The 27,644-nt window shown below is 71.3% G+C and overlaps 1 protein-coding gene across 4 annotated transcripts; it reads right to left on the bottom strand.

The window, feature by feature from the left end:
- Positions 1-282: 282 nt before the first annotated feature.
- Positions 283-27,610, bottom strand: KMT2D (lysine methyltransferase 2D). 4 transcript variants are annotated; one of them, XM_080570701.1, is made up of 55 exons: positions 27,476-27,610; positions 25,521-25,603; positions 25,261-25,387; positions 24,932-25,161; positions 24,684-24,790; positions 24,399-24,561; positions 24,091-24,256; positions 23,883-23,997; positions 23,633-23,799; positions 22,573-23,489; positions 22,269-22,403; positions 21,356-22,182; positions 21,021-21,134; positions 20,488-20,598; positions 20,302-20,406; positions 19,922-20,103; positions 19,676-19,840; positions 19,251-19,360; positions 19,101-19,145; positions 18,795-19,010; positions 18,573-18,716; positions 18,367-18,483; positions 18,057-18,181; positions 17,724-17,913; positions 17,393-17,467; positions 17,017-17,121; positions 16,676-16,900; positions 16,329-16,413; positions 15,967-16,211; positions 15,740-15,813; positions 15,604-15,654; positions 13,736-15,448; positions 13,305-13,478; positions 13,073-13,221; positions 10,811-12,867; positions 10,525-10,648; positions 10,347-10,434; positions 10,090-10,156; positions 9,738-9,970; positions 6,691-9,648; positions 6,459-6,602; positions 6,216-6,380; positions 5,966-6,122; positions 5,793-5,874; positions 5,518-5,693; positions 4,947-5,095; positions 4,709-4,844; positions 4,467-4,606; positions 2,940-4,110; positions 2,653-2,789; positions 2,367-2,497; positions 1,973-2,258; positions 1,804-1,877; positions 1,582-1,690; positions 283-1,481 (listed from the first exon to the last, which is right to left on the bottom strand). In XM_080570701.1, exons 2-55 carry the CDS (start codon positions 25,567-25,569, stop codon positions 1,389-1,391), a joined length of 16,200 nt encoding a protein of 5,399 aa, XP_080426827.1. In that variant the 5' UTR covers positions 25,570-25,603; positions 27,476-27,610; the 3' UTR covers positions 283-1,388. The 4 variants fall into 4 exon arrangements, with proteins under 4 accessions (XP_080426827.1, XP_080426829.1, XP_080426828.1 ...); XM_080570703.1 differs by having other exon boundaries at positions 16,718-16,900; XM_080570702.1 differs by lacking the exon at positions 27,476-27,610 and adding an exon at positions 26,966-27,335.
- Positions 27,611-27,644: the final 34 nt, after the last annotated feature.

The raw sequence follows: 27,644 nt of genomic DNA, 5'->3' as shown, positions 1-27,644 counted from the left end.
CTCGCTGCTCCGCTCCCCGAGGCCGCCCTTGCCTGGGGGGAAGCTCCGAGCCCCCCCCTCGGAGCTGGGGGGGGTTCCAAATGCCGTGGCCCCCCCCCGCCCCCGTGCACCCCTGCAACCCCAATCTCAGCCCAGCAGAGCACAAAGAGCCCCCCCTCCCCCCCCATCTAGTATATACAATATAAGGTATAAATAGATAAATAACCTTCCCCCCCCCCCCCCCCGTGCCAACAGCGGAGCCCCAGCGGTGGGCGCGGAGGGCGAGGGGGGGGGGCGATCCCCTTTGCCCCCCCCACCCCCAGCTTTGGGGGGAGCAGGGCCAGTGCCCCCCCATCCCCTGTTCCCCCCCCCTCAGCCCCCCCAACCTTGCACCTTGGCACATCGCACGGCTGGGGGGGACACACATGAGGGCAGGGGTGCCCCGCGTCCCCCCCCCCTCCGCCTCCCCCAGGGGACTCCCCCCCCCGCCAGGGGCGTTCTGCAGCCACAGAGGGGATGGGGAGAAGGGGGGGGGGAGAGGAGAAATGGGGGGGGGCACATCCCAAGGGGGGGGGCAACCGGAGGCGCTGGGGCACGGCCGCCCCCCGTGGGAGGCTGGGGGGGGGGGGTAGGGGTGTTGGGGGGGGGTGGGGGGCTCACATTTAAAAACAACGAAAAATCTAACACTTGAAATGAGGTAGGTTTGGGTGCAGAAGCTCCTTGTGTCTGGCGGGGGCCCTCGCCGCGCGCGCGCCTTTTCCTCCCGCGTCGCTCCGCTCGCTCCGGGGCTCGTCCGAGACGCACAAAAAGAAGAAGAGAGCAAAAAAAAAAAAAAAAGAAAAAAGAAAAAAAAAGAAAAACAAAACAAAACAAAACAAAAAAAAGGAACCGAGGCGAGCTCTGGCCGCCGCCGGCGCACGACGGGGCAGAGCCCGGATTGTCGAGCTCAAGGAGTCTGTGTTACCTTGGTAATTAGCGAGCAAATATTATTAAGGTTTGTTTCTAAAAATCCAGGCCGGCGGCTCCCAACTCGCTCCGGCTCCGCTGGGACCGCTCCTGCTCCCCCCCCCCCCCCCACCTCCGTGGCTCCCCCCGCCACGAGGGAGGCGGGCGGGGGAGTGAGGGGGGGGGTTGGTTTTTTTTGGGGGGGGGGGAAGGGGAGGCTCGCCGGGCCCCCCCCCCCTTCCTCGAAGGACGAAGCAAAGAAAACCCTGAGTTGCCAGTCCGTCCGTCCGTCCGTCTGTCCCCGCTCGGGCCGGGCCGGCGGCCTCCGTGCCCCGGTGGCCGCCATCAACCGCCCTGGCACCTCCGTGGCCCCGGGGCCCCGTCCCCGGCGGAGGGCCCTTGGGGGACACCGGCGCGTCCCCGAGAGGGCTCCGAGCCACCCCCGGCCCCCCGTTCTCTCGCAGCTAGTTCATCCACTTTCGGCAGTTCCAGGCTCCGCAGTGGCAGGGGATCTTGTGCTGATCGTCCTCGAAGTCGAACTGGTAGTCGTAGGTGAGCTGGGGGGAGCAGGGAGTCACGCACGGCACGGCCCCGCGCCCCAAAACCCCCCCTCTCCACCCCCCCCCAACCCCGGCCGCCCCGTGCCCCCCGCCTGACCTCCTCCCCCTTGGGGATGCGCCGGCTGGAGATGATGATGATCTTGTCCTCCTTGTCGAAGGTCACGACTTCGGCCACGCAGTTGGGGGCGCACGAGTGGTTGATGTACCTGGGGGGGGGTGGGAGGGGGGCACGGCGGCATCAGCACCGAGCTGGGGGGGGGGAGGCACCAGGGGTCCTCAGCGGAAGGGTTGGGGGTGGGGGGCATGGCCCCACGCTCACCTGGCCGGGCCCCCCGTCAGCGTGGCGTCAATGACGTGCTCGTTGTTGATGCGGAACATGTAGATGCCGCGGTTCTAAGGGGGGAGGGGGGGATAGAAGGTGTGGGACTGCTGCCCCAAGCCTCCCACAACCCCCCCACGGCCCCCCAAAACCCCCCCAGGGCCCCCACCTGCTCCTCGTAGATCTTCTCGCGCCGGTTGGCCACCTCGTTGCGGATGATGGTGCCGATGTACTCGATGACCATGGTGTGCTTCTCGATGTCCTTGGCGGCGTAGAGCCCCAGGCCCTGGATGCGGGACCGCGCCAGGTAGACGTTGTTCTTCCACTCCGTCTTCAGGCGCCGGTACTGGGAGGACTTGGAGTGCACGAACTGCTTGCTGTAGGGCGTGTTGGTCTCGCCCGTGAACGTGCTCTGGTAGGCCTTGGACATGCTTGTGCTGTTCAGGGTGTGGGGCCTGCCAAAGGAGCAGGGGGGGGACACAGTGGGAGGGTGTCAGAGCCGAGGGGGTGCCCCGGGGGATCCCGGCTCTCCCACGGGCCCCAGCCCTCGGCGCCCCGCTCACCGCTTGTAGTGGGTGAGGATCTTGGGCTCGGCGCGGGCGCAGCCGGTGGGGTTGATCATCAGCGGCAGCTCCATGAGCGGATGGCGCCCGTAGCGGAACAGGTAGTTCTGGCAGCTCTCCACGCCGGGCAGCTGCCGAAGGAGGGAGCCGAGGGGCCGGGGGTTGAGCGGCAGCACCACGGCCACCCCCAGCCCCACCGGCACGGCCGCCGGTCCTTTCTCGAGGGGGCTGCAGAGGGGAAACACCCCCCCACCCCAAAGCCCCCCGGCCCAGCCCTGGGACCTACCGACTCGGCGATGCGCAGCACCGCGTGCACCGTAAGGCCGAAGAGCTCCTCGCCCTTCAGGTACTCGGGGAAGAGCCGCAGCATGTCGGCCTCCTTCCTCATCATCGCCACCGGCTCGATGATCCGGTTCCAGACGGCTGCCAAGGGAAAAAGAGCGGGGACTGAGCCACGGACCCGCAGCTCGAGGACGCTTTTTACCCCGTTCCCCCCTTCCCAAAGCAGCCGGAGGCTCAACCGCAGCTCTGGGGAGGAGGAAGGCAGCACCAGCATCTCCCCATGGTGCTCACCCTGCGGCGAAGAGTCGGAGAAGACCAGATCCTCCAGGCCCTGCTCGATGACCTGCACGACGAACTCGGGGCGGCCGTTGTTCTCGCAGATGGTGCAGCGGTAGCAGCAGCGGCGGTTGTTGGTCCGCAGGCTCCAGTAGATGCGCGTGGCCTCGTAGCCCACGGGGTAGAGGGCCGTGACGCTGTGGAAGTCGGCCATCTGGTGCGGCAGGAGCTGCCCGATGGCGTGGAAGACCAGCCCGCCCACGCGGAACATGTGGAGCCGCTCGCCCCGCTGGATGATGCTGGCGATCTGCTTCACCTCGTCCCGCTCGATGTAGACGCGCCGGAAGACGGTGAAGGTGCTCAGCTCCTGCTCGCAGGGGCCCTTCAGCTTGTGCAGCGGGCACAGCATCGTCTTGTCCTTGAAGAACATGCACTTGGCGCGGATGGCGCAGGCGAAGTGGTAGACGCTGGGGCAGCGGATGCGGTTGCAGCTGTTGGTGGCGCCAGTTTTCTGGCACAGGGAGCACTTGGTGAGCAGCCCGCGGTGCAGGGCCACCTCCACGTTGATCAGGGCCCCCCCCTGCGTCTCGTAGACCTCCGTGGACCACAGGGCGCAGTTCAGGTGGACCCAGAGGTCAAGGTCGAGGTTGAGCAGGCGGGCCGGCCCGTCCGTCGCCCCGTCGCCCTCCTCGTGGCAGAAGCAGCACTTGCGCAGGTCCCGCGGCACCTTCTCGGGGCGCAGCGTGGTGCCCAGCTTGTCAATGAACTCCGCGATCTCCTTGTCGCCGTCCCGCTTGGCCCCCCCTTTCTGGATGGTGACCAGGAAGCGCAGCCGTTTCCACCGCACCCCCTTCCACTTCTTCAGCCGCGGCCGGGCTTCGTCCCCGTCCTCCGGCGGCCGCGAGCGCGGCTTGAAGCGGGGCGGCGAGTGGGGGGCCGCGGCCCCCTCTTCCCCGGGGGCTGGCGAGGGGGCGGGGGGCAGTGGCGACGGGGGTGCCGGGGCCGCCTCGTGGGCAGCCTCGGGGTCGGGGACTCTGGCGGCCTCGGCGGGGCTGGATGGGGAGGGGACGGAGGGGGACAAGGGGGGCGAGGGCTCCTGGGGCATGACGGAGAGCTGCCGCACGTCCAGGTTGGAGACGTTGTTGACGTAGCCGTGGTGCAGGGTCTTCTCGGGCACGGGGCTCTCCTGAGGCACGGGGGACGCTGTCAGACCCCCCCTATCTCCCCCATGCATCGCAGTGGGGGGGTCCCTGCAGCAACCCATCGCGTTCCCAGACCTGCAAGGACCTCCCCAACCCTTTCCACGGGACCCTGGGGTGACACGGTCCCACAAGGGCCTCAGCACCTCTCCACGGGCAGACCTCAGTCCTCCAGGCACCCCCACACACACCTCGGTCCCAAAGGGCTCCCCCTCCAGTGCCCCCACGTAGCCTTGCAGGCACCCCAAAACCCTTTTCCCACGGCCACATCCCCACGGAGACCCCCCCTACTCCTCTCTCATGGCCGCAGAGCCCCCCCCAAGGGACCCCAGGCCCCGCTGACCTGTCTGAGCAGCGTCAGGAGATCCAGCTCGCCCTTGAGGCTGTACCCGGGCAGCACCGCATCGAACTGCTTCAGCCACTCCGAGCTGCTCTCCGGCACCTTCCCGGCCAGCGCCACCTTCTCTTTGCCCCCCAGCATCCCTGTGACAGACAGCCTGTCACGGGGCGTCCAGCACGGGGACACCGGGCGCCCGGCCTGGGGACAAGGGACCCGTGGTGACGAGGGACAAGGCGGACGCTCACCGGCCACATCCACCTCCACCTTCTTAGCCTCGACCACGGCCGCTCGCATGGGGCCGTCCGGGAACAGCACCTCGTAGGAGCTGGGGATCTTCACGCTCAGCAGCTCGGCCATGGCCAGCATCACCCCGTTGAGGTTCTGGATGGAAGAGGGACGTGATGGGTCCGCGGCCCTGGCTGTCACCGCACGGGGACACCGACGGTGCCCCCGGTATCTTGCCGGCCTCGTCCCCTCGCTCACCTTGGCGGCTGCCGCAGACACGGTCAGCATGACGGAGACCTCGCTGCTCTTGCCCTTCTCCCACGGGGCGCCCAGGCCGGCTGCCCCCACCTTCCCCGGAGGTGCCCCGAAAGGCTCCGCGGCCTCGTAGGGCTTCGTGTCAGGGAACACTGGTGTGGGGAGAGGGGGTTCAGAGCTGCGCGGGCCCCACCCGACCGCCCAGGCGACAGAGAGCAGGGTACGGCGACAGGGGCAGAGAGCATCCAGCACCCATGGGTGCAGGGAGCAGCTGGGAGAGCACCCCATGGACCCCTCCCCAAGGACCCTTCTCCTGCCCCACCTTGCCCTACCCATCTCTATCTCCCCTCCTACAGGTCCCTACGCCCCACAGACACCCTCCCACCCGATCTGCGCCCCCCCCTGCAGACCCCCCTGCCCTCCCTTACTCCCACTTAATCCAAATGAACTCCCCCCACCCGGTCCACGTGCCCCAGAGCCCCCTTCCTCACTGATCTACGTGCCCGCCCGCCCCCCTCCTGCCTTGCCTTGCATATTCCAGGCCTGTGCCCCCCCCGTGCCCCCCCGAGCCCACCTGGGATGCTGGCGCGGGGGATGATGGGGATGATGGGGGACAGCACGCGCTCCTCCAGCTCCGGCTTGGCCTCGCTGAGCAGGGGGAAGCGGAGCAGCTCCTCGCCCAGCACGCTCTCAGGGGACGAGGCCGGGACGATGCTGTCGGGGGAGTCGCTCTCGTCGTCGCTCTCCATCCTGCGGGGACGAAGGCGTCACAGCCGTGCTGGTGCTGGCCAAGCGGCCGGCGTCACCCCCCCACCCCAGGGCAGGGGGTCCCCGAGGCCAGCAGCTCACCTAACATCCTCGGTTTGGTTGTGCGGGGGGGTGGGCAGAGCCGCCAGCAGGTCCAGGCTCTTCACCTCCACAGCCGACGTGTCTGCGCGGGGAAGGGACGAGTGTCACCGGGGTTGGGGGTCCCCCAAGGCGGCAGGGGTGGGGGCATGCCACCCAGCACCGTCCAGGCTCACCTTTCTGGCCATGGGGCTCGCGGGCCGGGTCGGCATCCTTGGGCTGCTCGCCCAGCTCCTCGGGGGCCGTGACGCCGTTCACCATCTTCTGCTGCACGGAGGGGGGCGGCGTGGGGGGCAGCGAGGAGGGCGGCGTGGGTGGGTTGCTGAGGTTGTTCTGGGGAGGGGGACAGCGGGGCGTGAGCACGCTGCAGCGCCCCAGGGCCCCCAGATCAGGGCAGGGGACACGGCTGCAGCCTCCCCCCCTCACCTTGGTGAGCAGCTGGGAGTAGTAGTCGGGCACGCTGTCCAGCACGGCGCTGCCGAAGGCGCCCCGCAGCTGGCTCTTGCCGTTGATGGGGCTGCTGCCGAAGGGCGCGAAGAGGCTGAAGTTGGCCGTGATGGTCGGCTCCGTCAGCGGCAGCAGCGAGAGCTCCTGGGGACAGAGCAGTGAGCGGGGGGGGATGAGGACGGGGACAGCCCCACGCCGCAGCCCCGGCCCCCCTCTCCGTACCTGTTTGAGCTGCTTCATCAGCGCCTCGCCGGGCCGCAGCCCCTCGTCCTTGCGCAGCTTCTTGCGGGAGGCCGGGACCCGCTCGTTCCCCTTCTGCACCCGCTTGGGTTTGGTGGCTGCTGGTTTGCGGGCGATGGAGGGGTCCTGGGGAGGAAAAAAGGAACGGGAGCCGTGCTGAGCGCAACCCCGGGGGCTCTCTGTGCCCGGCCCCATCCCGCGGCACCCTGCTCACCTCCCGGCCCAGCAGCACCGACTGCGGCCGCGGCTCCATCCCGGCGCCCCGGCCCTCAGCGTGCCCGTTGAGCTCGCCCGGGCACTGCGCCGAGAGCTGCACGTTCTTGGCCCTCAGCAGCTTCTGCAGCAGGAGGTGACCGGCCTCGGAGCGGCCACCCGGCACCAGCGGGCTGCTGGCTTGGGCAGCCCCGGGCTCCCCGTTGGCCTCCAGCCTGGCTGCCTCATCCCCCTCCAGCTCGCCTTGCACCGCTGCCGCCGCTGCCGCCTCCTCCTTCGGCTCCTGCTTCACTGACACCTGGGGGGGCTCGCCCGCCGGCACAGCCCCGTTGACGTGGGTCTCACCGGGGTCAGCCGGGTCGGCACCGGGTGCCTCGGGGTCCCAGGGGCCACGCGCCACATCGGGTGCTAGCCCCTGCTCCGCCGGGCTGGGGACCGAGGCCGGGACCCCCGGTGACATCTTCTTTGGCTCTTGGGGACTCTGCTCGGGGCTGGCCAGGTGCTGGGGGATGCAGCCTGTGCCCAGGGGCGAGGGGGCCGGCGGTGTGGGGAGCCGGACGAGGCCAGGCTGGGGGCCACGAGCAGCCAGGGCTGCCTGCACCAGCTCAGCCAGGGGCTGCTGAGGGGTGCCGGTGGGGGGCTGCCCCCGTGCCTGCCCGCCCGCACCCTGCTCCTCTGCTGGGGCACCCGGCCGGGCCTGGAAGAGGGGTCCCAGCGGGCGGGGAGGCGGCTGGCGAGCCTGGGGGCTGTGCTCCGGGGCCTGCCCGGGGAAGGGGCCGGGCTGCCGGAGCGCCTGGCTCTGCTGCAGCAGGCTCTGCTGGTGCCGCTGCACCAGGAGGGCCTGGAGCTGCTGCTGCTGCTGGGGCGTGAGGTGCCGCAGCTGCGGGTTTTTCGCCAGGACACCCTGGAGCTGAGCCCGGATCTGGCCCATCACCGGCCCCGGCACCTGCCCCAGGAGGCCTGGGGACAGCGCGGTGGTGGCAGTGGCCCCCGGCTGTGGCGCTGGCCCTGCTTTGGGCTGCCCGGGGCTCTGGAGCCGCGGGGGCTGCGGCTGGCCCTGCAATGAGCCTGCCGGCACCTTGCCCGTCCCGCAGCCTGTCTGCGGCTCCGCAGCCCCAGCGGTGTCCCCGTGCAGCTGGGACAGCTCGGGGCGCGGGGCCCCGGGGCTCTGCGGTGGGGCTAACAAGGGGCCCGGTGCAGTAGCCGCCCGCAGCCCCGGTTGGGCAGGCAGGGAGCCCAGGACACCCGGCTGCGGGGAGCCCAAGAGGAGCTGCTGACCTTGCCCCAGCTCAGCCTGGTGCTTAGGGGCTTGGGGCTCCGGCCCCCCAAGCCCTGGGGGGTTGAGGGCTCCCTGCTGCTGCTCCTGAGGGCCCCCTCCGTGCAGCTGCCCCCCGCTCTCGTTGCCCTCAGCGGGCAGGGCGCTGCCATCCGCTCCTCCGGGCTGGTCCTTGGCAGCCAGGACCACGGGGGCCGGCTGCATTCCCTGACTCAGGTGCAGCACGGAGGGAGCCTGGCCCATCGCCCCATGCTGCTGAAAGTGCTGGATGGGGGGCTGCCCCTGGCCCAACCCCAGGAGGCCCGGCTGGGCGGCTGCCGAGTTCTGCTGCTGCGGGGCCAGCAGCGCCCGCGCCTGCCCCAGCTGCTGGGAGAGCACGAGGCGGTGCCCCAGCATCCCCGGAGGCTGCGGCGCCAGCTGGGGCGACCCCAGCACCCGCTGCTGGTGCTGGGCAAGAAGGACCTGGCGCTGGGGCGCGGGGTGGCCCAGCACCGCCTGGTGCTGCAGCCCCGGCGCGTGGCCCAGCAAGCCCGGCTGCTGCTGCTGCTGCTGGGGCGAGAGCTGCTGCACCAGCAGGCTCTGCTGGCTGCCCATCACCGCCGGCTGCTTCGGCACCATGGGCTGCCCCACGGCCCCCGGCTGCGGGGCTGCTGCCGCCTGCTGCTGCCCTACCATGGCTGCGGGCATCGAGCCTTGTCCCATGACGCCCGGCTGCTGCATCGAGGTCTGGGCCATGACGCCCGGCTGCTGCATCGAGGCTTGTCCCATGACACCGGGCTGCTGCATCGAAGTCTGGGCCATGACACCGGGCTGCTGCATCGAAGCTTGTCCCATGACACCCGGCTGCTGCATGGAGGCTTGTCCCATGACACTCGGCTGTTGCATCGGAGTTTGTCCCATGACACCCGGCTGCTGCATCGAAGCTTGTCCCATGACACCCGGCTGCTGCATCGGTGTCTGTGCCATGACACCGGGCTGCTGCATTGAAGTCTGGGCCATGATGCCCTGTGGCTGCATTGAAGCCTGTCCCATGACACCTGCTTGCTGCATCGACACCTGCCCCATGACGCCCGGCTGCTGCATCGACGCCTGTCCCATCACACCCGCTTGCTGCATCGACGCCTGTGCCATGACGCCCGCTTGCTGCATCGACGCCTGCCCCATCACACCCGACTGCTGCATGGACGCCTGTCCCATGACGCCCTGTTGCTGCTGCTGCAGGGACACCTGCCCCAGCATATTCTGCTGCTGCTGCAGTTTCTGGGCCAGCTGCATCCTCTGAAGCTGCCTCTCCTGCATCAGACGGCTGTCGGCGGCCAGCCCGCGGAGCGCAGGGTTCCCGGGGAAGAAAGCGTTGGAGGTGCCGGGCACGGGGGCGTTCCCCACTGCCTGCTGGCCCATGAAGGACAGGCCCTGCTGCACGGCCATGGACACGCCGCCCTGGGGCAGGCGCAGCCCCCCGGGCTGCCCCGGCTGCTGGCCAAGGCCTTGGGCACCCACCACAGCCCCCGGCGGCTGCTGGACGCCGTGCGCCGAGAGGAGCTGCCCGGGGAGCTTGGACATGAGGCGGGGGCTCTGCGAAGGGCTCAGGGCCATGACGGCCGAGGCTTGGTGCTGGTGCTGCTGCTGCTTGTTGCGGTACTCGGCCATGAGGTTGGTGTGCTCCTTCTGCTGCTTCCGCACCTGCGGGGGGGGGGGGGACAGGGGGGCGTTAGCACCGGGGCACCCCCCAAAAAGACGGGGAGCCCGCCCACCCGCCCGCGTAACCCTACCTGGTCCAGCTGCTTCTGGATCTTGCTCTGCTGCTCCGTAACCAGCTTCAGCTTCTCGGCGTCGGCCTCAGGGAACTCCCGGCCGGCCTTCTTGGCGGTGCGCTGCTTGGCGCAGAGCGCCTTGCGCGACTTGCGGTGCGCCCCGATCTGCTCCTCCAGCACCTTCAGCTGCATCTGCAGGAGCTGCTGCGTGTGGAAGAGCCACTCCTCGTACTGCCGCTGGTCGGCCTCGTCTGCGGGAGCGGGGAGAGGGCTCGGCTCAGCAGGGTCCCCAGCTCCGGAGCCCAGCTCAGCCCAGCCCGTGCGGGCAGGACGAGGCCTTGCCCCCTCTCCGTGCCGTTTTGGTACTCACTGATGACGCCTTGTGCGAAGGTGGGGGGGTTGGGGCGAGCCTGCGTTGGGTCGGTGCCGCTCCGTTCCTGGCACAGAGGGGAGCATTGGTGACGTGTGCCGTGCTGTGCCCCCTCCTCGGTGTCCCTGTCTCCTCCCCACAGCTCCCCAGGGGACCATGAAGCTGCTGGCCGGTGCAGCTCCTGCCCAGCAGGGACCCTACCCCTCACAGCCAGGCAGTCCTGGGGGGGGACCCGTCCCCCTGTGCCCCCTGCTCACCTGCCCGCTTCCCGCCAGCATGTGGTTCTGCATCTCCGACACGGCCGGGCCTCCCGAGAGCCGCTGAGCCAGCAGGGAAACCTGTTGCCTTTGGGGAGGCGCAGGGAGAAGGGATGAGCCGAGGCCGATGCGCCCTCACCCACCCCATGCCCTCTGCCCGCCATGCCCCTTCCGTTACCTGTTCATGCCTGGGGCCACCCCGATGCTGCCCTGGGCCATCACCTTCTTGATGCCCTTCAGCGCCACCATTTTCGCCTTGGCAATGGGGTCCATGATGTCCTCGGCAGCAAACTTATCCAGGTCTGCAAGAATTGGGAAGAAATTCACCCTTTGCCGCACCACGTCCCCAACCCACGAGAGCCCCACGCCCCAAAAAGACAAGCCAACCGCCCCGGCTGCCTCCGGGACGGCCCCACGCAGCTGCCGGGGCCGGATTCAGGCTGCAGTGAAGGCGATGCCCCTACCTGTGTCTGGGAAGAAGCTGTTGGCCAACTGCTGCTGCATGACGAGCTGGGGGGGCTTCAGGCCCAGGGAGGGCGGCTGCACCCCGGCCATCGGCTTCTGCACGAGCACCTGCTGCTGGCTCTGCTGCGGCTGCGCCAGGGCCACCTGCACGCCGTGGGGGGCTGCCAGGACGTGGGGCTGCCCCGGGGCCATGCCCATGTGGGGGGCCAGCGCCGGGCCTTGCTGGGGAGTGCCGAGCCGGGGGGGCTGTGGCGGCATCAGCTGCGGCCTGGTCACCAGCCCCAGCTGGAGGGGGGCCTGCGGGGTGCCCAGGCGGGGCGGCTGCGCCTCCAGGGGCTGCCCGGCCGCCGCCGCGTGCAGCATGGGGTGCCCTGGGGCTGGGAGGTGTGGGGTGCCCCGGGGCAGGTGGGCTGACATCTGCTGCTTCTTCTGCAGCTCCTTCTTCTCGTGCTCCAGCAGGTCCTCGATAAGCAGCGGCAGCTCGCTGGCCACCAGCGAGCTCTCCATTTTATCCAGGTCATCGGCTGGCGAGTGCCGGGTGCTGCCCAAGCCCAGCGCCCTGCTGTCGAGCTCAAACTTTTCCAGCAAAGGGTTGCTCTGGCTGCCCAGCTGGGCAGGGGCCAGCCCGCGACCAGGGCCAGCATAAGGGTCCTTCTCCAGCACAGAGCCGCTGTTTGGGAAATGAGTCAAGCCGAGGCGAGCAGGGCCGGCGCCGGGGCTCAGCAGGGTCTGGCCGGGCTTGAGGGTCAGCCCCAAAGAGGCAGAGATCTTATCCGTGCCCTGCAGGGCCTCCGACTTGACGGGGACTGGGAGCCGCTCGGGGCCACCGGCGGTGAACTGGCAGGGCGATGTCTTCAGGCAGCCTTCCTCCAGCTTGGGCTTGACGTCGGTGGGCAGCGCCTTCGTCTCCAAACCCTGCGCCTTGAAGGCTGGCTCAGGTGCCAGCGCGGTGCCAGGCGGGCAGGGAGCGGGCCCCAAGCCCACCCCCGGCACCAGCCCTTCCTTGGGCACCTCCTGGTTCTCCGCTGATGGGGCCGCGTCTTTGCCGTCGCCAGGATCAGGGAGCTTCAAGCTGGGTCCCGCCGGCTCCGTCTTGAGCTGGGCTTCGCGCTCGGCCTTCTCGTTGGCTGACTCAACCAGGCGCAGGTGCTCGTTGAAGATGTCCTTCTTGTCACCCGTGTCCAGCTCGGGGTCGGTGTAGGCCAGCAGGTCGAACTCGTCGCCGTTCAGCAGGTCGTCCAGGTGGGGGTCCGCCGTCTCCAGGCTGTCCAGGTTGCCCAAGTCATCGTCCCCTTTGGCCACGTCCGGATCCAGGCTCAGATTTGCCAAATCGTCGTCGTCTTCCAGGTCCTTGTGGGAGCCGAAGTCGTCGTCCAAATCGGGCTCCACCGGCACCTCGCAGGGCAGCCGTCCGCCCTCCAGGCTCAGCTGGCTCTTGCCCGGGGCCGGAGCTGGTGCGGGGCCTTCCTTGGGGCCCTCGGGGCGCAGGGCAGAGCTGGAGGAGAGCGGGCGTGGGGGGACGTGCTGCAGCTCCAGGCTGGGGGTGGGCAGCGGCACGGGGGGCACCGCCTTGGCGTGCAGCTGGTGGTGGCTGTTGCTCATCTCGGTGCCTTGCGGCGAGGCGGGCGGCAGGGGCACCGGCATCTTCTGGGGCTGCAGCGCCGGGGCAGGGAGCGCCTGCATGGGCATGGCGGGGGCGCAGAGGGGCTGCGGGGTGCCCTCCTCCCCGGGCAGGAAAAAGCGAGGCCGGGGAGCCTGGGGAGCGAAGGGGGAGCCCACGACCCCCCCAGGCCCCTTCTGCACGTTGTGCCGCAGCTCGATGAAGGGTGCGCCCAGGGTGCCGGGCGAAGCGGGCACCGGCTCGGGAGGAGTTGGCAGGCGGGCGCCCAGGCTGCCCACGGGGGTGCCGGCGGCTGGGGGGGCGAAGCGGGAGGTGACGGGGAGCCGCAGGGCCGCGGCTGCCTGCTGCTGCTGCTGCTGCCACAGGTGCTGCTGCGGGGACGGCGCCGGGAAGACCCCGCGAGGGTAAAAGGCCTGGGGGGGCCCCACTGCCGCCCTGCAAGACACCGCGGTGTCAGGGGCAGCTCAGCACTGCCCCGACCCCGACCCACCGTGCACGGGGCACCCCGCAGCGTCCCGATCCCCTCCAGCCGCATCCTGCGGATGTGCAGCTACCCCATCCCTCCGGAACAAGTCCCGTGAGCTGGGGGGGCACACGGCCCTCGTCCTGCTCGTTTCTGACCCGCGTGCGGGGTGCTCACCTCCCATTGATGTCCAGGGCAGCCGGGGTGGCAGCCGGCGGGGGCCGGGAGAGCCGCTCGTCCTGCCCGAACGCCGCCTGCACCATGACCGAGCCGGGCAGCTTCCCGCTGCCAGCCGCGGTGGCCAGCGACCCCAAAAGACCCTTATCCTAAAAGAAAAGGGCACAAGCGTCACCCCGGCCATCGGTTTATCCCGAACCCCGAGCCGAGCCGTGTCCCCGTGCCCCCCTACCTGTGCCGGCTGGTAGGCGGCCATGCCGCGGCTCAGCTCAAAGCTCTGGCTGCCGGCCTCGGGGGCCCAGCCCGCGGGCGAGGGGGTGGCAGCGGCCGCCGCGCTCTCCTTCTCCTGCCGCAGGCTGTTGCGCTGGATCTGCTGGCGGATGAGCAGCTCGCGGAGCCGCTGGCGCTGGGGGAAGCGGAGCGTTAGGAGCAAGCACAGGCGTAGAGCAAGACCCCACTGGCCCCGAGATGGGGACAAACCAACAGACCTTTGGCTGCTGCCCCCACCCCGGCGCCTGTGCTCCCTTTGCAGCTCTGGAGGGCTAACAAACGTGGAGCTGGGCTCTCTTCGATCCCATTACCAACCGCGATGCCCCACGTTCCTCCCTCGCAGCCCATCCCAAACCCAGCCGGATCCCACGCGACCCCCTGGCGAGCCCTCACCTGCCTCTGCTTCTCCAGCTCCGACTGGCTCACGGTGGCCATGGCCCCGTCCTGGCCACCGGGCAGCTCGGCCAGGTCCCGGTTTGGGGGCGCCGTGAGCCCCGCAGCCGCCTCCTCCCTCTTGTCAGCCCCCAGGGCGGCTCGGGGCAGGAAGGCGATGGCGGCGTCCGGCTGCTGGGGGGGCGCTGGGGGCTGCTGGGGCAGCACCGAGGGCGGCCGGAGGGGCGAGAGGCTGTAGGTGGTGTCGGCAGCCCCGGCGCCCGGCCCCAGGGGGCTGCCGGCCTGGTGGAAACCGGGGGACGAGGCGTAGGCTGAGCTCTGGGGCTTGCCGGGGACAAAATGGCTGTTGATCCCGTGGGGCTGGTGGGACGGGGAACCCTTGAGCGGCTCCGAGACGGCCGGGGGGAAGGTGAAGCGCATGGGGGGCTGGCTGCCCGGGAAGACGCTGGCGCCGGGGGAACGGGCGAAGGGGGGCTGCTGCTGCTGCCCACCCGGCACCTTGGCGTGGGGCTCACCCGCTGGGGTGGTCCCAAAGCCCCCGCCGGCCGCCGGGCTGTGCGAGAGGGGCACCGACTTGAAGCCCGGCTCCGGCATTTGGGGCCGGGGCGGTTTGTGCAGGGGGGTGAAGGGGTCCCGGGACTGGGGCCGAGAGGGGGGCTGGGAGTAAGGGTCCGGGGACTGGAAGCGGGGGGTGACGGGCGACTGGCAGAAGGCTTCGTTGGAGAGCGGCCGGGGCGTGAGGGGGGACTGGGAGCTGGACTGGGACTGGGGGCTGGCGGGGACGCGGGAGAAGGGCTCCGAGGGCAGGGAGCGCGGCGGGAGGGCGCAGCAGGCCTCGGGAGGGGGCTGCGGCCGGGGCGTCAGCGGGGGCTGCGCGTAGGGGTCGGGGTAGGGCGACTGGCGGTAGAGGTCGGGGTGGCTGGGGGGCGAGGGGGCCAAGGGATGGGGGTCGGGGGGTCGGTGCCCCAGCCCCGGGCTCTGCGGCTCTACCTGAGAAACCCGCGGGGTCATGGGGGCTTTGAAGACGTCGGCCGCCTTCAGCTCCGCGGCGGAGAGGTGGGGGCCGCCCGGGGAGTCCCCGTAGCCCATGGTGGGCGCGTAGCCGGGCGAGCAGACCCCCAGGCTCCCCCCTCCCTCCTCCTTCTTTACCTCCAGGCCCTTCTTCTGCTCCCCGAAAGGCAGGGGCGAGAGCAGGGCCTCGGGAGGGCGGGCGCTGGGGCTCCCCGGCACCGAGAGGTTGTCCAAGGAGGGGCACCGGGGCTTTAGGAAGGGGTCGGGGGTGCCGGGCTGGTGCCGGGGGGTACCGGGGGGCGTGGGGTGGAAGTCGGGGGGCTGGGAGCCAGGGAGAGTGCGGGGAGCGGCGAGGGGCTGAGCGGGGAAGGGCTGGAAGGCAGCGCCCGCCGTGGGGCTCTGGCCCAGGGGCGAAGGGAAGCGGGGCTCCAGCGCGTAGGCGGGCGCTGCACCGTAGGGGTCGTGCGAAGGCACTTGGGCAGGGGACTGGGGGGGGAGCTTGAGGAAGAGCTCGCTGGGCGATTCCGGCCCCCCGGCGGCCCCCGACGGGGGCTTCAGGAAGCCCTCGCCCGTGGCGGGGGGGCTGCCGATGTAGACGGGCTGTGTCCCCGGCGGCACCGGGATCCGCAGGTGCAGCGAGGGCCTCTCCGGCTTGCGCAGTCCCTCCCCTTTGGTCTGCTTGTTGATCTGGCTCTCGGCCTGCTGCAGAGAGAGCCCGGCCGTCAGGGCCGTGGGGACGCAGCACGCCGACCCTCCCTGCGGGCTGGGGAAGGGGCTAACGGGGCAGGAGGGGGGGCGCCAGGTCCCCCCCCAGGGCTAGGACAGGGCCGCCGGGCACCTCTCGCCCCAGCACGTACCTTCTGCACCTTGTTGATGCGATGAGCCGCCCGGTTATCTTTGGCCTTTTGCTAACAAAAACACGAAGGCAGCTGACTCGCAGCCCCGGGGAGCCCCCCGTGCCCCCCACCCACCCCGCTGCCCCCTGGCACTCACCAAATAGGGGGCTTTGTCCGTGGCAGGGACCTTCCTCCAGAGCTTCATGATCTGCTTGCAGCGGCTCGACCAGTCTGGGAGTCCGGTAGCAGCAGAGGGTACGAGAGGAGGAAAAAGTCAGCGTTAGCCCGACGAGCCCACCCAGAACCCTGGGGGGATCCCCCTTATCCAGGCAGCAACTCCGTCCGCCCTCCCCCCAGCCCCCAAAGCCCCTCCCAGAGCCCTACCTGGATAATCCTGCTTGAGGTTGGGGAAGTTCATGTTGGCGTAGAGCACGGGGGAGATGGTGGAGAGCTCGCCGAGCTCCTCGTCCTTCTCCCAGCGCTGCAGGCTGCGCTGGTTGTAGGACAGCCCGTCGCCCTCGCCCTCCGTCGTGGGTGTCGTGGGGGTCGAGGGGGTGGTGGTGGCCGAGCTGCTGGCCCAGGGGCTCTCGGGTTCGCAGTGATCCGGGCTGAAGAAGCCGCTCCGCTCCCTGCGGGGGGGGACAGGGTGTCACGGGCAGGCAGGGCACGGGGAGAAGGGAGCCCCTGGGCATTCAAGTTGTGCTTGAGGAGTCAACCTCAGCCCCCCCCCCCAGCCACCCACTCACCGGTTATCGAGGAACGGGGACTGGCAGACTCCCGAATATGACTCCAAGGAGACAGCACCAGAGAGCGAGCCCAGAGAAACACTCCCTGCGAGAGAAGGAGACGGTCACGCAGCGGGCAGAGCACAGCCTCGAGCCCACTTGATCAGCCTTTAGCAGTACAAGACTCCCCCCACGCGCCCCCCAAAAGCTTTCGCGTTCATTCCCAGCGCAACAAGGAAGACCCAGAAGCCTGAGCCCTTGCTGGGCCACAGCCACTGCTCCCGTTCAGGGAAGAAAGCGGGGAGGAAGACGCGGCACGGCAGCTTTCCCAAGGCAAAGGGAGGGAACTGCCCCCCTCCTGCACCCACCGGGACTTCCCCGGGGCTCGGGGCTCTGCTGCTTCCACCCACCCTGCCCCGGCAGCTGGAGGTCTCCCGGCAGGAACGGCCGCTGCGCCCGGCTGGGGTCCTGCCCCGCGCCCCCGGCCTCCATCCCCGGCGCCACGCAGTTCAGGGGCTGCTCGGCGCGCTCGGCGGAGCCCAGCACGTCCTTGAAGAGCTGCTGCACGTCCTTGCTCTCCATCTTGGGCAGCTCTGCAGGAGGACAAGGGGGAGCTGAGCCCCACCGCCGGGAGCTGGGGAAGGAACGGGGGGGGCGTCCTGGCCCCCTGCCCCCCAGCGGTGACGGGGGGACCCTGGGGGACCCTCACCTTCCGTGGGGATCTTGTCGAGGTCGGAGCTCAGCGCGCCCTCCCCGGGGGTGGCTGGCTTCTCGGCGTCCCCGGGATCTGGGGAGTTCTTGGGGTCGTCGGTCCCTGCAGGGAGCAGTGAGCGTGATGCCCTCAGTGGCCAGTCTGGGACGCCCCCCCCAGGACCCCTCCAGGCCCCCACAACACCCCCCCAGCCCCCAGCCCCATTGCGCAGACAGCAACCCCCAGATCTCCAGGGCACGCAGAGCGCCACCCCACCCAGGGGCACTACTTTCCGCCCTGCCTAGAGCTCTAGGCCGCCCCTCGAAGGCCTCCGGAGGCTCCTAACGAGCCCTGACCGGGGGTGAAGGGGTCCCAGGGGGGTCCCAGGGCTCACCCAGGTCCTCGGCCTTTGTGTCGTCCTTGCCATCGTCATCGGGGGCTGTGGCGCTGCCGTCGGTGCTGTCGTCCCCTGCCAAGCACCAGGCTCAGCAGGGCCGGGCTGCCTGGCTAGGAGGGGGGGCAACCCCCCCGGTGTCCCCTGACCCCCTTGCTGCCCCCCGACCCACACCTTGTTGTCCCCCGGTCCCTCCCCGGTGCCCCCCGACCCACACCTCGCTGTCCCCCGACGCCCCCCCAGTGCCCACAGCGGGTCCCTGTACCCCAGTGATCCCCCCCTAATAACATCCCCGCCACCAGGGCTGGGACTCCCACTGCTCCCTGCTCACCTCGGGGGTGTGTGGGGGGGTCCCTCCTGTCGGGGGGGGCTCCCTGCAGCGCCCCGGCCACGCTGGGGTCCCCCTTGTGCCGGGGGGCTCCCTGGCCTAGGGAGGGGCGCGCTGCGCCGTCCCCCACGCCGCCCGCCGCCAGCAGCGCCTTCCTGCTCAGGTCCATCAGCGCCTTCCCAAAAAACGCCTCCTGGCCAAGGAGGAGGAGGAGGAAGAGAAGTCGGTGCCACTGTGTCCCCTCTGCCTGCTGCGATCCCCTCACCTCCACCCCACCCAGCACGGTATGTCCCCCCCCCGTCCTTCATCCCCATCCCCGTCCCCTCGCCATCCCACCTGCAGGTACGGGGGGAACATGTCCTCCAGCTTGCTCTTCTTCCTCCCCCGGCGCTTCTTCTTCTCGTCCCCCTCTGCCGAGCCCGGATCCAGGCCACCCTCCGCAGGGAGGTCCCCAGGAGTCCCTACAAACGGCAGCCCCGTTAATTCCTCTCCGTGAATGAGCTCGGGGCTGTCCTCGTGCTGCAATGAAGGGCTCGAGCACGGCTCCATCGCCGCACCCCTGGGCGCACCCCTCCTGTCCCTCTCCGTCCCCTGAGGACACCCAGGTGGCAGGGGGACAAGGGGAAGGGGCTCTGCGGGTCCCTACCGTCCTCCGGGTGCCCCTCGGCGCTCAGCCCCTCGCGCCCCACTTCAGCCAGCACCGCCGGGACCTTCTTCAGGCGGGTGTGGGACTTGCGCTGTCGCACCATGAAGCCGCCGATGCCTGGGGGGAGCAGAGCAGGAGGTGGGGGGTGGTCACGGCAGCTCCAGGGCAGCCCGGCCGCGTGGGCAGCAGCCGTGGGCAGCACTCACCCGGCCGGTAGGGTTTGCGCTTCCTCTTCTTGCACTCGTCCGGGTCCTCCAGCCCCTTCCCCGAATCCGCGTCAGCCCCCACGTCCCGGTCAGGGCTGGCCAGCGCCTCCAGTTTGATCTCGCACTCCATGTGCTCGACCCCCACTGCCAAAAGGGGAGCGGCGTTAGCGGGGCCCCCTCAGCAGCCCCCTTTCCCGGCTCACCCCCTCCCCAAAAACACACCTTCAGCCTTGAGCAGCTCATCGGCGTCCAGGTCGCCGTCCTTCTTGTCATCGGGGCCCAGGGGGTCTCCCCCCTCCAGCCCCCCCTCCCCGTTCAGGGCGCCCAGGCGCGCCTTGCGCTGCCGCCGCTTGTGCAGGGGCGACATGGAGAGGTTGCGCAGCACCGCCATGCCCGTCTCCGTCAGCCACACGCCCTCGAAGCGGAAATACTGGGGCTCTGCGGGGACAGAAACGGGCACTGGGTGCGTGACCGGCACCGGGAAGGTCCCCGGGAAGCCGGCAGCACCGAGCACAGCACCACACGTACCTGGCTCCTTGGCCTTCGCGGAGATCTCCGAGGGAGGTGCGGGCACTGCAGGGGAAAAGCAGGCGCAGAGGTGAGGCTGTGCTGCCCCACAGCCCCCAAATCTCACGGAGGACCCCAAACCTCACGGGGTCCCCCTCCCCGGGTGCTCACCGGCTGGTTTGACCACGTAGGGCTGGCAGGCGCTGCAGTCGAAGCCTTCATCTGCCGCCTGCTCCACCTCTTCCTCCGTGAAGAGGCTGTCGCACGCCGCGTGCAGCCACCTGCGGAGAGCGGGGACCCATCACGTGCCCCGGTCCCCCCACAAAACACCAGATCCACAACACCCCAAGCTGCCCCTGTCGATACGTTCCTGAGCAGGGCTGCTACCCCGTGCAGAACTTGAAAACACCCCCAAAGTAGGCAGAAATCTTTGGGGTGAGACCCCAGCAACGCTGCTGGACGCTCAGAGATCCCAAACCTCCTGCGCGGCACCGAAGCTCGGCAGAGGCACACGGAACCCCAGCGCCACCGCAAGCCCTCAGTGCGTGCGGCGACCGAGGGGGCTGCATCCCCCCCCCCCAAGCCCTGGGGCTCACCGATCGCAGTGCCGGCACTGGATGAGCAGGTCGTCCTCCACGTACTTCTCGCGGCAGAAGGGGCAGACGACGAGGCTGGCGCAGGGCGCGCAGTGCGTGTAGTTGTTCTGCCACTCGCAGTGGAAGCCGGGGGAAGCCGCCCCGCACTGCACGCAGCACACGCACCTGGGGGGGGGGAGGCAGAGCAGAGGGCTCAGCACTGGCCCCTCGCCACCCCCACAGGGCTCCCCAGGGCCCCCCACGCACCATTTGCACTTCCAGCCCCCCTTGGGCACGGTCTGCAGCGGCGGGTCCAGGCAGTACGTGTGGTAGCTGATGTCGCAGTCGTCGCAGAGCAGGAGCCGGGAGGGGTCGGAGGCTTTGCCGCACACCTCGCAGACGATGCACTCCACGCAGCGCCAGCCCTTCAGCAGCATCACCTTCGTGATCTGGGGGCGGCAGGGCGGCCACGTGAGCCTCGGCACAGCCACAGGGGTCCCGGGGGTGGCACGGCCACAGGGGACGCCCCAAAGCATGTGGCAACACATCCACGGGGACGTGCCCAGCACCACCCCACGCCCCGAAGCTCCCAGCCTGAGCCCCCCAAGGGGCACAGCCTAGCATGGGGGGGACACAGCCCTCCTCACCTTGCTGTTGACGCAGTAGGGGTGGTAGCACTGGGAACACTGGGAGCAGGCCAGGAGGTGACCCTCGGCCCCGCGCCCGAAGCTGCCGCACACCACGCACATGTCCTGCAGGAGGGGGGCCGTGAGAGGAGCCGGGGGGGGGGACGACAGGCGCCCGTCCCACCCGTCCCGCAGCACGCCGGTTACCTGCATGAGCACAAACTTGTCGGTGTTGGAGAAGAGAACGACCGTGTTCTGCATCGTGTCGTCGTCGTCCTCGTCTTCCTCCTTGCTGGGCGAGCTCTCCACGTCGGCGAGCTGCGGGTAGAGCGGGGGGCTCAGGGCAAGGGGCAAAGCTGGGGGCTCAGGGCCAGGGCCCCCCCCGCTTGCCACACGGCTTGGGGAGCGCTGGCCACAGCCTGGTGCTAAACCGGGGCGCGCGGGAACATCCGAGAGCAGCAGCCCCCCGCCTGCAAGCCAGCCCCTCCCCGGCAGCCAGCTCCGCACCAGCCCTACCCCGGTGGGGTGAAGCCCCCAGCCCCGCAGCGCTGCCCCAGGCAGACCCCCCAGGCCTCCCCCGGGACCCCTGCCCGCCCGTCGGCCCAAGGGCTCCCGAGCCTTTCCAAGGGATTGGGGTGCTGGGGATGGGGACGGAGGGGACTCTCGGCTCTCAGCCCTGCCACCTAGCAGCTCGGGGACACCCCCGGGGCCCCCCGCCTCTGCCCCCAGCCCAGCCTTACTGCTAGGGTGTCAACGGACGAGGTGGTCGACTTCAGGCGTGCACGGCCCCGGCCCCGGCCCCCGTGGGACCCACCTCGGGGGCGCCTCCGCCCGGGGAAGCTGCTGCTGCGACCCTAGGGCCAAGGGGAGAGGGGGGGGTTACGGCAAGCTGGGGGCGACCCGGCCAGACTCCCCCCCCACGCGTGTCCCAGCTGGGGCAGAGGCAGCAGAGGGGCACGGCCCCCGTCCCACCCCATCGCGCGCACGCGGCCCTCGCCTACTCAGGGCAGCCCGGGGAAGGGGGGCACGGCCCCAGCGGGGTGGGGCGGTGGGGTGGGGTCCCCCCCCTCTGTACCTGCTTGACACGGGAGCGCCCCGGGGAGCTGCGCCGCCGGCTCTTGTCCCCATCCCCTTTGGCGGCCGGCTCGAAGAGCAGCGAGTCGTCAGTCTCGGCGCCCAGCGGCAGCGACCCGGCGTCCTCCTTCTGCAGGCTGGCGTCGGCCGAGGCCAGCCCCAGCTCGAGGGACAGCGAGCCCCCGCCTTCAGGGTCCGGCGAGCCCAGCAGCGGCTCCGAGCCGGGGAAGCTGCTGCTCGTGTCCCCCTGGCTCAGGTTGGAGATCTCGTTGAGGATATCGGGCCGGGGGCGCAGGGCGGGGGGCTCGGGGCCCCCCTCGTCGCCACGCTCCAGCAGCTTCTCCCCAGCTGGGCACACTTCCATGGGGGTCTCGGGGCCCAACTCCTCCGGCTCCAGGAGCAGGGGGGACCCCTTGGATTCAGGGTCCCCCCCCGCCCGGCCTTCCTCCAGCCCGTCCTCCTCGCTCAGCGGCGGGGAGCTGCCGCTGGTGCCCTCCCGCTCCAGTCTCGGCGCTTCTTCTTCCTCTTCCTCCTCTTCCTCAGGCAGGCCCGGGAAGGGCCCCAGTTCTGGGGCTGGGCTGATGTGGGGGCCATCTCCAGGGGGGCTGCTCGGTGACCCCCCCTCACCACCGCCTGTCTCCATCTCCTCGTCCTCGGGGGGCTCGGCGGGGGCCGGGGTGCAGGCGGGGGAGCCCAGGGGGGGCGGCGGGGAGCCAGGGGGCTCCGTGTCCATGGCAGTGCCGGGGCTGCTGGGGGGTTCGGGCACCTCATCCTCCTTGGCGTGGGGCGAGGGGGCTGGGGGGCGAGCGGGTGACACAGCACAGAGATCTGGGGGTACAGAGGAGGGGACAGTGACACAGCCTGCAGTACAGACACCCCCCCCCCCCCCATGAGCTCCGTGTCCCCAGACCCACCTGGGGGAGCAGGGGGCGGAGGTGCGGTCTCGGGGAGCAGCAAGGGCTCGGGCTCCAGCTCCATCTCCTCTTCGGAGGGCACCTCCGGGGCCAGGGCAGGCGCTTCCTCTGCCACTGCCACCTCGGGGAGGAGACCTGCGGGAGGGGGCAGGGGTCAAGGAGGGGGGCCACAGGGGTCCCCTCGCCCCCTGCGCCCCCAGCGGGGCAGCAAAGCAGACGGACATGCAACGGGCTGAGGGAGAGGCCCAGGCGTGAGACCCCCACGGGCCCGGGAAACGGGACGGACGCAGGGGTCCCCATTCACCTGGTGGCTTGGGGTCTTCCTCGGGGGACAGCTCGCTGGGGAGCGGCTCGGCAGGGCGTAGGTCTTCCGGGGGGGGTAGCTCATCGAGGAGAGGCTTGTCGGGGAGCAGCTCATCGAGGGCTGGTTCGTTAGGGGGCGGCTCATCAACGGGCTGCTCGCTGCGGGGCGGCTCCTCAGGGGGCTGCTCGTCGAGGGGCAGCTCCTCGGGGGGCTGCTCGCTGGGGGGCAGCTCGTCCAGCGGTGGCTCCTCGGGGGGCTGCTCATCAATGGGTGGTTTGTCGGGGGGCTGCTCACTGGGGGGCTGCTCACTGGGGGGCAGCTCAATGGGGGAAGGCTCGTCGAGGGGTGGCTCGTCGAGGGGCGATTTGTCCAGGGGCAGCTCGTTAGGGGGCGAGATGTCAAGCAGAGGTTTGTCGAGGGGCAGCTCCTTCAGCGGTGGCACGGCGAGGGGCATCTCGGTGGGGGGCATCTCGTCGGGGGGCGCCTCGTCAAGGGGCGATCTCTCGAGGGGCAGTTCGTCAGGTGGGGGCTCGTCGGGGGGCAGCACGCAAGGAGGCGGCTCCTCCGGGGGGTGCACATCGAGGGGCAGCTCTTCGGGGGGCGGCTTCTCGAGGGGCAGCTCTTTAGGGGGTGAATTCTGGAGGGGCAGCTCTTCGGGGGGCGGTGGCTCATCGGGGGGCACCTTCTCGAGGGGCAGCTCTTCGGGGGGCACCTTCTCGAGGGGTGGCTCGTCGGGGGGCAGCTCTTCAGGGGGCCTCTTCTCAAGAGGTGGCTCATCGGGGGGAGACTTGTCGTGGCCTGGGGGTGCCACCTCAGCGTCCCCCCCCGGCTGCGGCTCCTCGTTGCTCCCCGCAGGCTCAGGCTCGGCTGGGGGCACGGGCACCTCCTCCAGCTCGCTGCGATCGGGGGCCACCAGCCTGGATGGGGGGCACCCGGTGAGGGGAGCGGGGCTGCAGCCACCCCAGGGTCCTCCCATCCCAGCAGCTCCCCGTTTTTGCCAAGGGGGGCACCCAGCTGCTCCCCCCCCCACACACACCCCCCCCAGTGCATCCCAACTCACGCCTGGGCCGCGGGGTCCGGTGGGGGGGCTCGTCCCCGCGCCCCGCAGGCTCCCTCCGTGCCGCGCCGCTGCTGGCAGCCCTCGCACACCGAGTAGCTCCGGTGCCACTGGCAGCCGGGGTCGAGCTCCGGCGGGCGCCGGCCACAGTCCGAGCACACCCTGCAGCTCTGGGGGAGGGCAGAGGCGCGTCAAAGCTGGGGCAGGCACCCCCAAAGCCCCCTAAAGAAAGGGGGGGCAGCGGGGGGCGCACCTTGCACTTCCAGGAGTCGGCGGGGACGCCCTCGATGGCCGGCTCCATGCAGAAGGTGTGGTAGCCCTTGTCGCACGCCTCGCACACCAGCATCATGGAGTCCTCGCCGGGCTGCCTGCGGGGCACGGGGTGGGGGGGGGGGGGAGAAAAACCGTGAGCGCCCCGTCCTCCCGCGTGCCCCTGGCGGCTGGCGGGGAGCCGGGCTCACCTGCAGGTTTGGCACACTTTGCACTCGGGGCACTGCCAGCCCGAGCGCGTGCGGGGCGTGAGCGCGATGTCCAGGCAGGCGCCGTGGTAGTGCTGCCCGCAGCTGGTGCAGAAGAGCAGGTCCCGCGCGTCGCCCAGCCCGTCGCACACCACGCAGCGGGCATCCTCTGCGCACGGAGAGAGGGGCGTCAGGGCCCCCACCGCTGGCAGAACCCCCCCTCCCAGCCAGCCCCGAGGCCCGGTTCTGCTTCCGTGCCCCCTCGGGAGCAGGACCCAGCAGCCAGGCCGGCGACCCCAGCCCGCACGCACCCATCTGCGCTGCCTCGGCCACGTGCTCGGGACACAGGAGTCGAAAAGTCTTCATGGACTGGAAGGAGCCGCTGGCGGCGGCGCAGGGGAAGTGGTAGAGCCGGGGGCAGCCGGCCGCCCAGCACGGGATGGTGGCCCCCCTCCGCCGACAGTGTTCACATTTCTGGAAGGGGAGCGGCCCGGTGGGGTCAAGGCTGGGGATGAGGTTGGGGGGGGGGGGGGGGGGGGGGGAGCGCTGCCCCCCTGCCCCCCGTATCCCCTGCTCCCTCCCCGGGAGCCGCTCACCTGTGAGATCCCTGAGAAAACAGTTCTGCCCACGCCAGCCAGCCCCGCCGCGGCACGCTCCACGCCGGCGGACCAGGCTGCGCACCAGCGGTGAACCCAGCAGTGCCCTGCGGGGAGGGGGCGTCAGGGACCGGGACCCCCATGGGACTGGGACCCCCAGGGGGCCACGGGACCCCCACGGGATTGGGACCCCCAGGGGGCCACGGGACCCCCACGGGATGGGGAACCCCCACGGGACCCCCACTCACCCGTCGGCTCGAAGAGCTGCGCCGCAGACACTCGCTCGGAGAACCCAACCTGCGCCAGGTCATCGCCCGCTGGCTCCGGCTCCCGGGGGGCTTCGCCAGGACCCTCAGGGGGCTCGAGCCCCCCCAGGCGCTCGGGCCAGTCGGGCTCGGGCTCGAAGCGCTGCAGCTCCCGCTGCCCGTGCAGGCTCCAGTCCCCACAGTTGCAGAGGGCGCAGCGGCGGGCTGGCGTGCTGCGAGGGGGCAGAGGGCGTCGGGGACGTGCAGAAGCGCCCCCCCCCCCCCCCCCAAAGGCTCCACGCTGCCCCTGAGCCCCCCCCCCCAGTCCTCACCTGCCGGCCTGCGGAGGTCCCCTTGTGTCCGCGCTCTCCAGCCCCGGCCCCGCGGAGGCTCCTTCGGGGGGTTTCAGGGGGTCCCCCTCGGCGCTGCCCATCTCCTCCGAGGGCGCGGGCGCGTCGGCTGCGGGGAACGCGGGGGTCAGCAGCCGGTTGGGACGAGCACCCACGTCCTGGGTGGGGGGGGGGTCAGAAAGCACCAGCCCCCCCCCCCCCCCCCCCCCCCCCGCAAAAAAAGCACCCTGCCCCTCGCTCACCTGGCGCGTCCGCGTCCTTGTCCTCGCCGGTCGCTTTCTGTTCGTCCATCCTGCCTCCTGCGTCCCTCCGGAGAGGCGCGCGGCTGCGAGGGTGCGAGAGCCGTGAGCGGGACTACGGTGCCCTTCGCGTGCCCCCCCCCAGCCCTTTGCCTGCCCCCCCCCCAGCCCCTCAGAGCAACCCACCCCCCCCCCGCCCCAAAGCACGTGCAAAGGGGCTCGGCCCAGCACCGAGCGTTGCTCCCCATAACCAGGTTCCCCTTCCCCGGGGGGGGTCTCTAAGACCCTGCACCCCACAGCCCGCTCCCCCCCCATCACCGTGAGCCCCCCCAGGTGTCCCCCCCCCCTCCGGGACATGCCGCAGTGATGCCCAGGTCGGGGGGGGGGGGGCGAGTGGGGCAGCCCCGGGTATCTGGGGCAGCGCATTCCCCTCCGCCGAGGCCACGTGGATCCCAATTAAATCCGGGGGGGGGGGGGCAACCCCCACGTCGCCCCCCCCCCGGGGTGCAGGGGGCAGCAGAACCCCCCAGGGAACCCCCCCAAGCCCCCCCCCACAGACCCATCGGCTCCACCAGGCAAAGCCCCCCCGGTGCCCACGTTAAAACCAAGGGGGGGGGGGGGGGACATGGGGACAGGGCGGGGGGGGCACAGCGGTAACGGGAGGACGCCAAGACCGGACCCCCCCCCCCCCCCAACCACCCACCCCGTGCCTCAGTTTCCCCGGGGGGGGGGGGGCACCGATCCGGCTGAGCCCCCCCAGGACCACGAGGACGAGACACGCGGTGGGGCGGGGGGGGGGCCAGGGCCGTGCCCCCCCCCCCCCCCCCCCCGGGGGGAGGATTTCCCACGTGCCCCCCAACCCCCCCCCGGGACCCCCCCGGGGGCTCCGCTCGCACCCAGCCGCGCACCGGGAGCACGACCCCCGGGCACCGGGGGGGGGCACGGTCGGGAACCGACCCCCCCAGCTCCATAACGGGGGGGCACCGACCCCCCCCCGCGGCTCCCCACCGGGGAACCGGAGAACCGCCCCCCCCCCCCCCCCCCTTCCCGGTCGGGCCCCACCGCGGCTGCGCACCGAGGGCCCGGTTTTTTTTTTGGGGGGGGGCTCCACCGGGTGCTAGCGGCGGCGGGGGGGGGGGTTGGCCCCGCACCCCCCCCGTCCCCAAATCCCGGTTCCCGGTACCCCCGGTGTGTGTGGGGGGGCCGCGCGCTCCCCGGAAGGGCCCCGGCGTGCACCGGGGCCACGGATCCGGTCCGGTGGGGGGGGGGGGGGCAGCGCGTTGCGCCCCCCCCCCCCCCGTTCACCCCCCTTCCCCCTCCCGGTGCCCCCCCCCCACTACCACCACCACCACCTCCCCCGGTGCCACCGGGGCCCAGCCTGAAGCCGGCCCAGGCCGCCCCGGTGGCGCCAGGCCCCGGGCCCCGCCGCGGCCTACCCCGGGCCGTACCTGCGCGCTCAGGCGGCGGCTCGGCGGCGGCCCTCCCCCCGCGAACCGGCGGCGCTTCGAGCCCCGGGCATCACCGGGGGCCTGCCCCGGGGACCGGGGAGGGGGGGGGCGAGGGGGTTGGGGGGGAGCGGCGGCGGCGGCCCCCGGCCCCCCCCCCCACCGGCGGGGCCGCCCCGGACACAAAGGGGAGCCCCGGGGGCCTCGCTCCCGGGGCCCCGCCACCGGGGAAGGCCCCTCCGCCGCCCGTCCGGTGCCCGACGAGCCCGGAGGCTCCCGGCTCGGTGAGGCGGAGGCGAGGCCCCGGGCCGGTAACGGAGCGGCGGGGGGGGGGGGGCCCGGTGCGAGCGGCGGAGACTTTTTCCTTCCGGGGGGGGAAAGGGGGAAAGCGGAAAACGGGAGCGGAAAACGCGGGGCCCCGCCGGGAGGGGAAGGGGGGGAGGAGGAGGAGGGAGGGGGGGTGAACGGGGTGTGGGGGGGGCCGTCCCCGGTGCCGCCCCCGCCGCTCCTTACCCGCGGCCGCCCCTACGCCGCCGCCGGGGCCCGGGCAGCGGGGGCGGGAGGCGCTCCCCGGTGCGGCCATTTCCAGAGGAAAGTAGGTCCCGCCGCTCGCCCGCCCGCCGCACCGGGGCCGCCGCAGCTCCGCTCGTCGGGGCCGCGGCCGGGGAGGGAGGGGAGGAGG

Source organism: Anser brachyrhynchus, assembly GCF_964034855.1.
Source record: "Anser brachyrhynchus genome assembly, chromosome: 29".
NCBI lineage: Eukaryota > Metazoa > Chordata > Aves > Anseriformes > Anatidae > Anser > Anser brachyrhynchus.
This window is presented reverse-complemented; position numbering and strand designations above follow the sequence as displayed.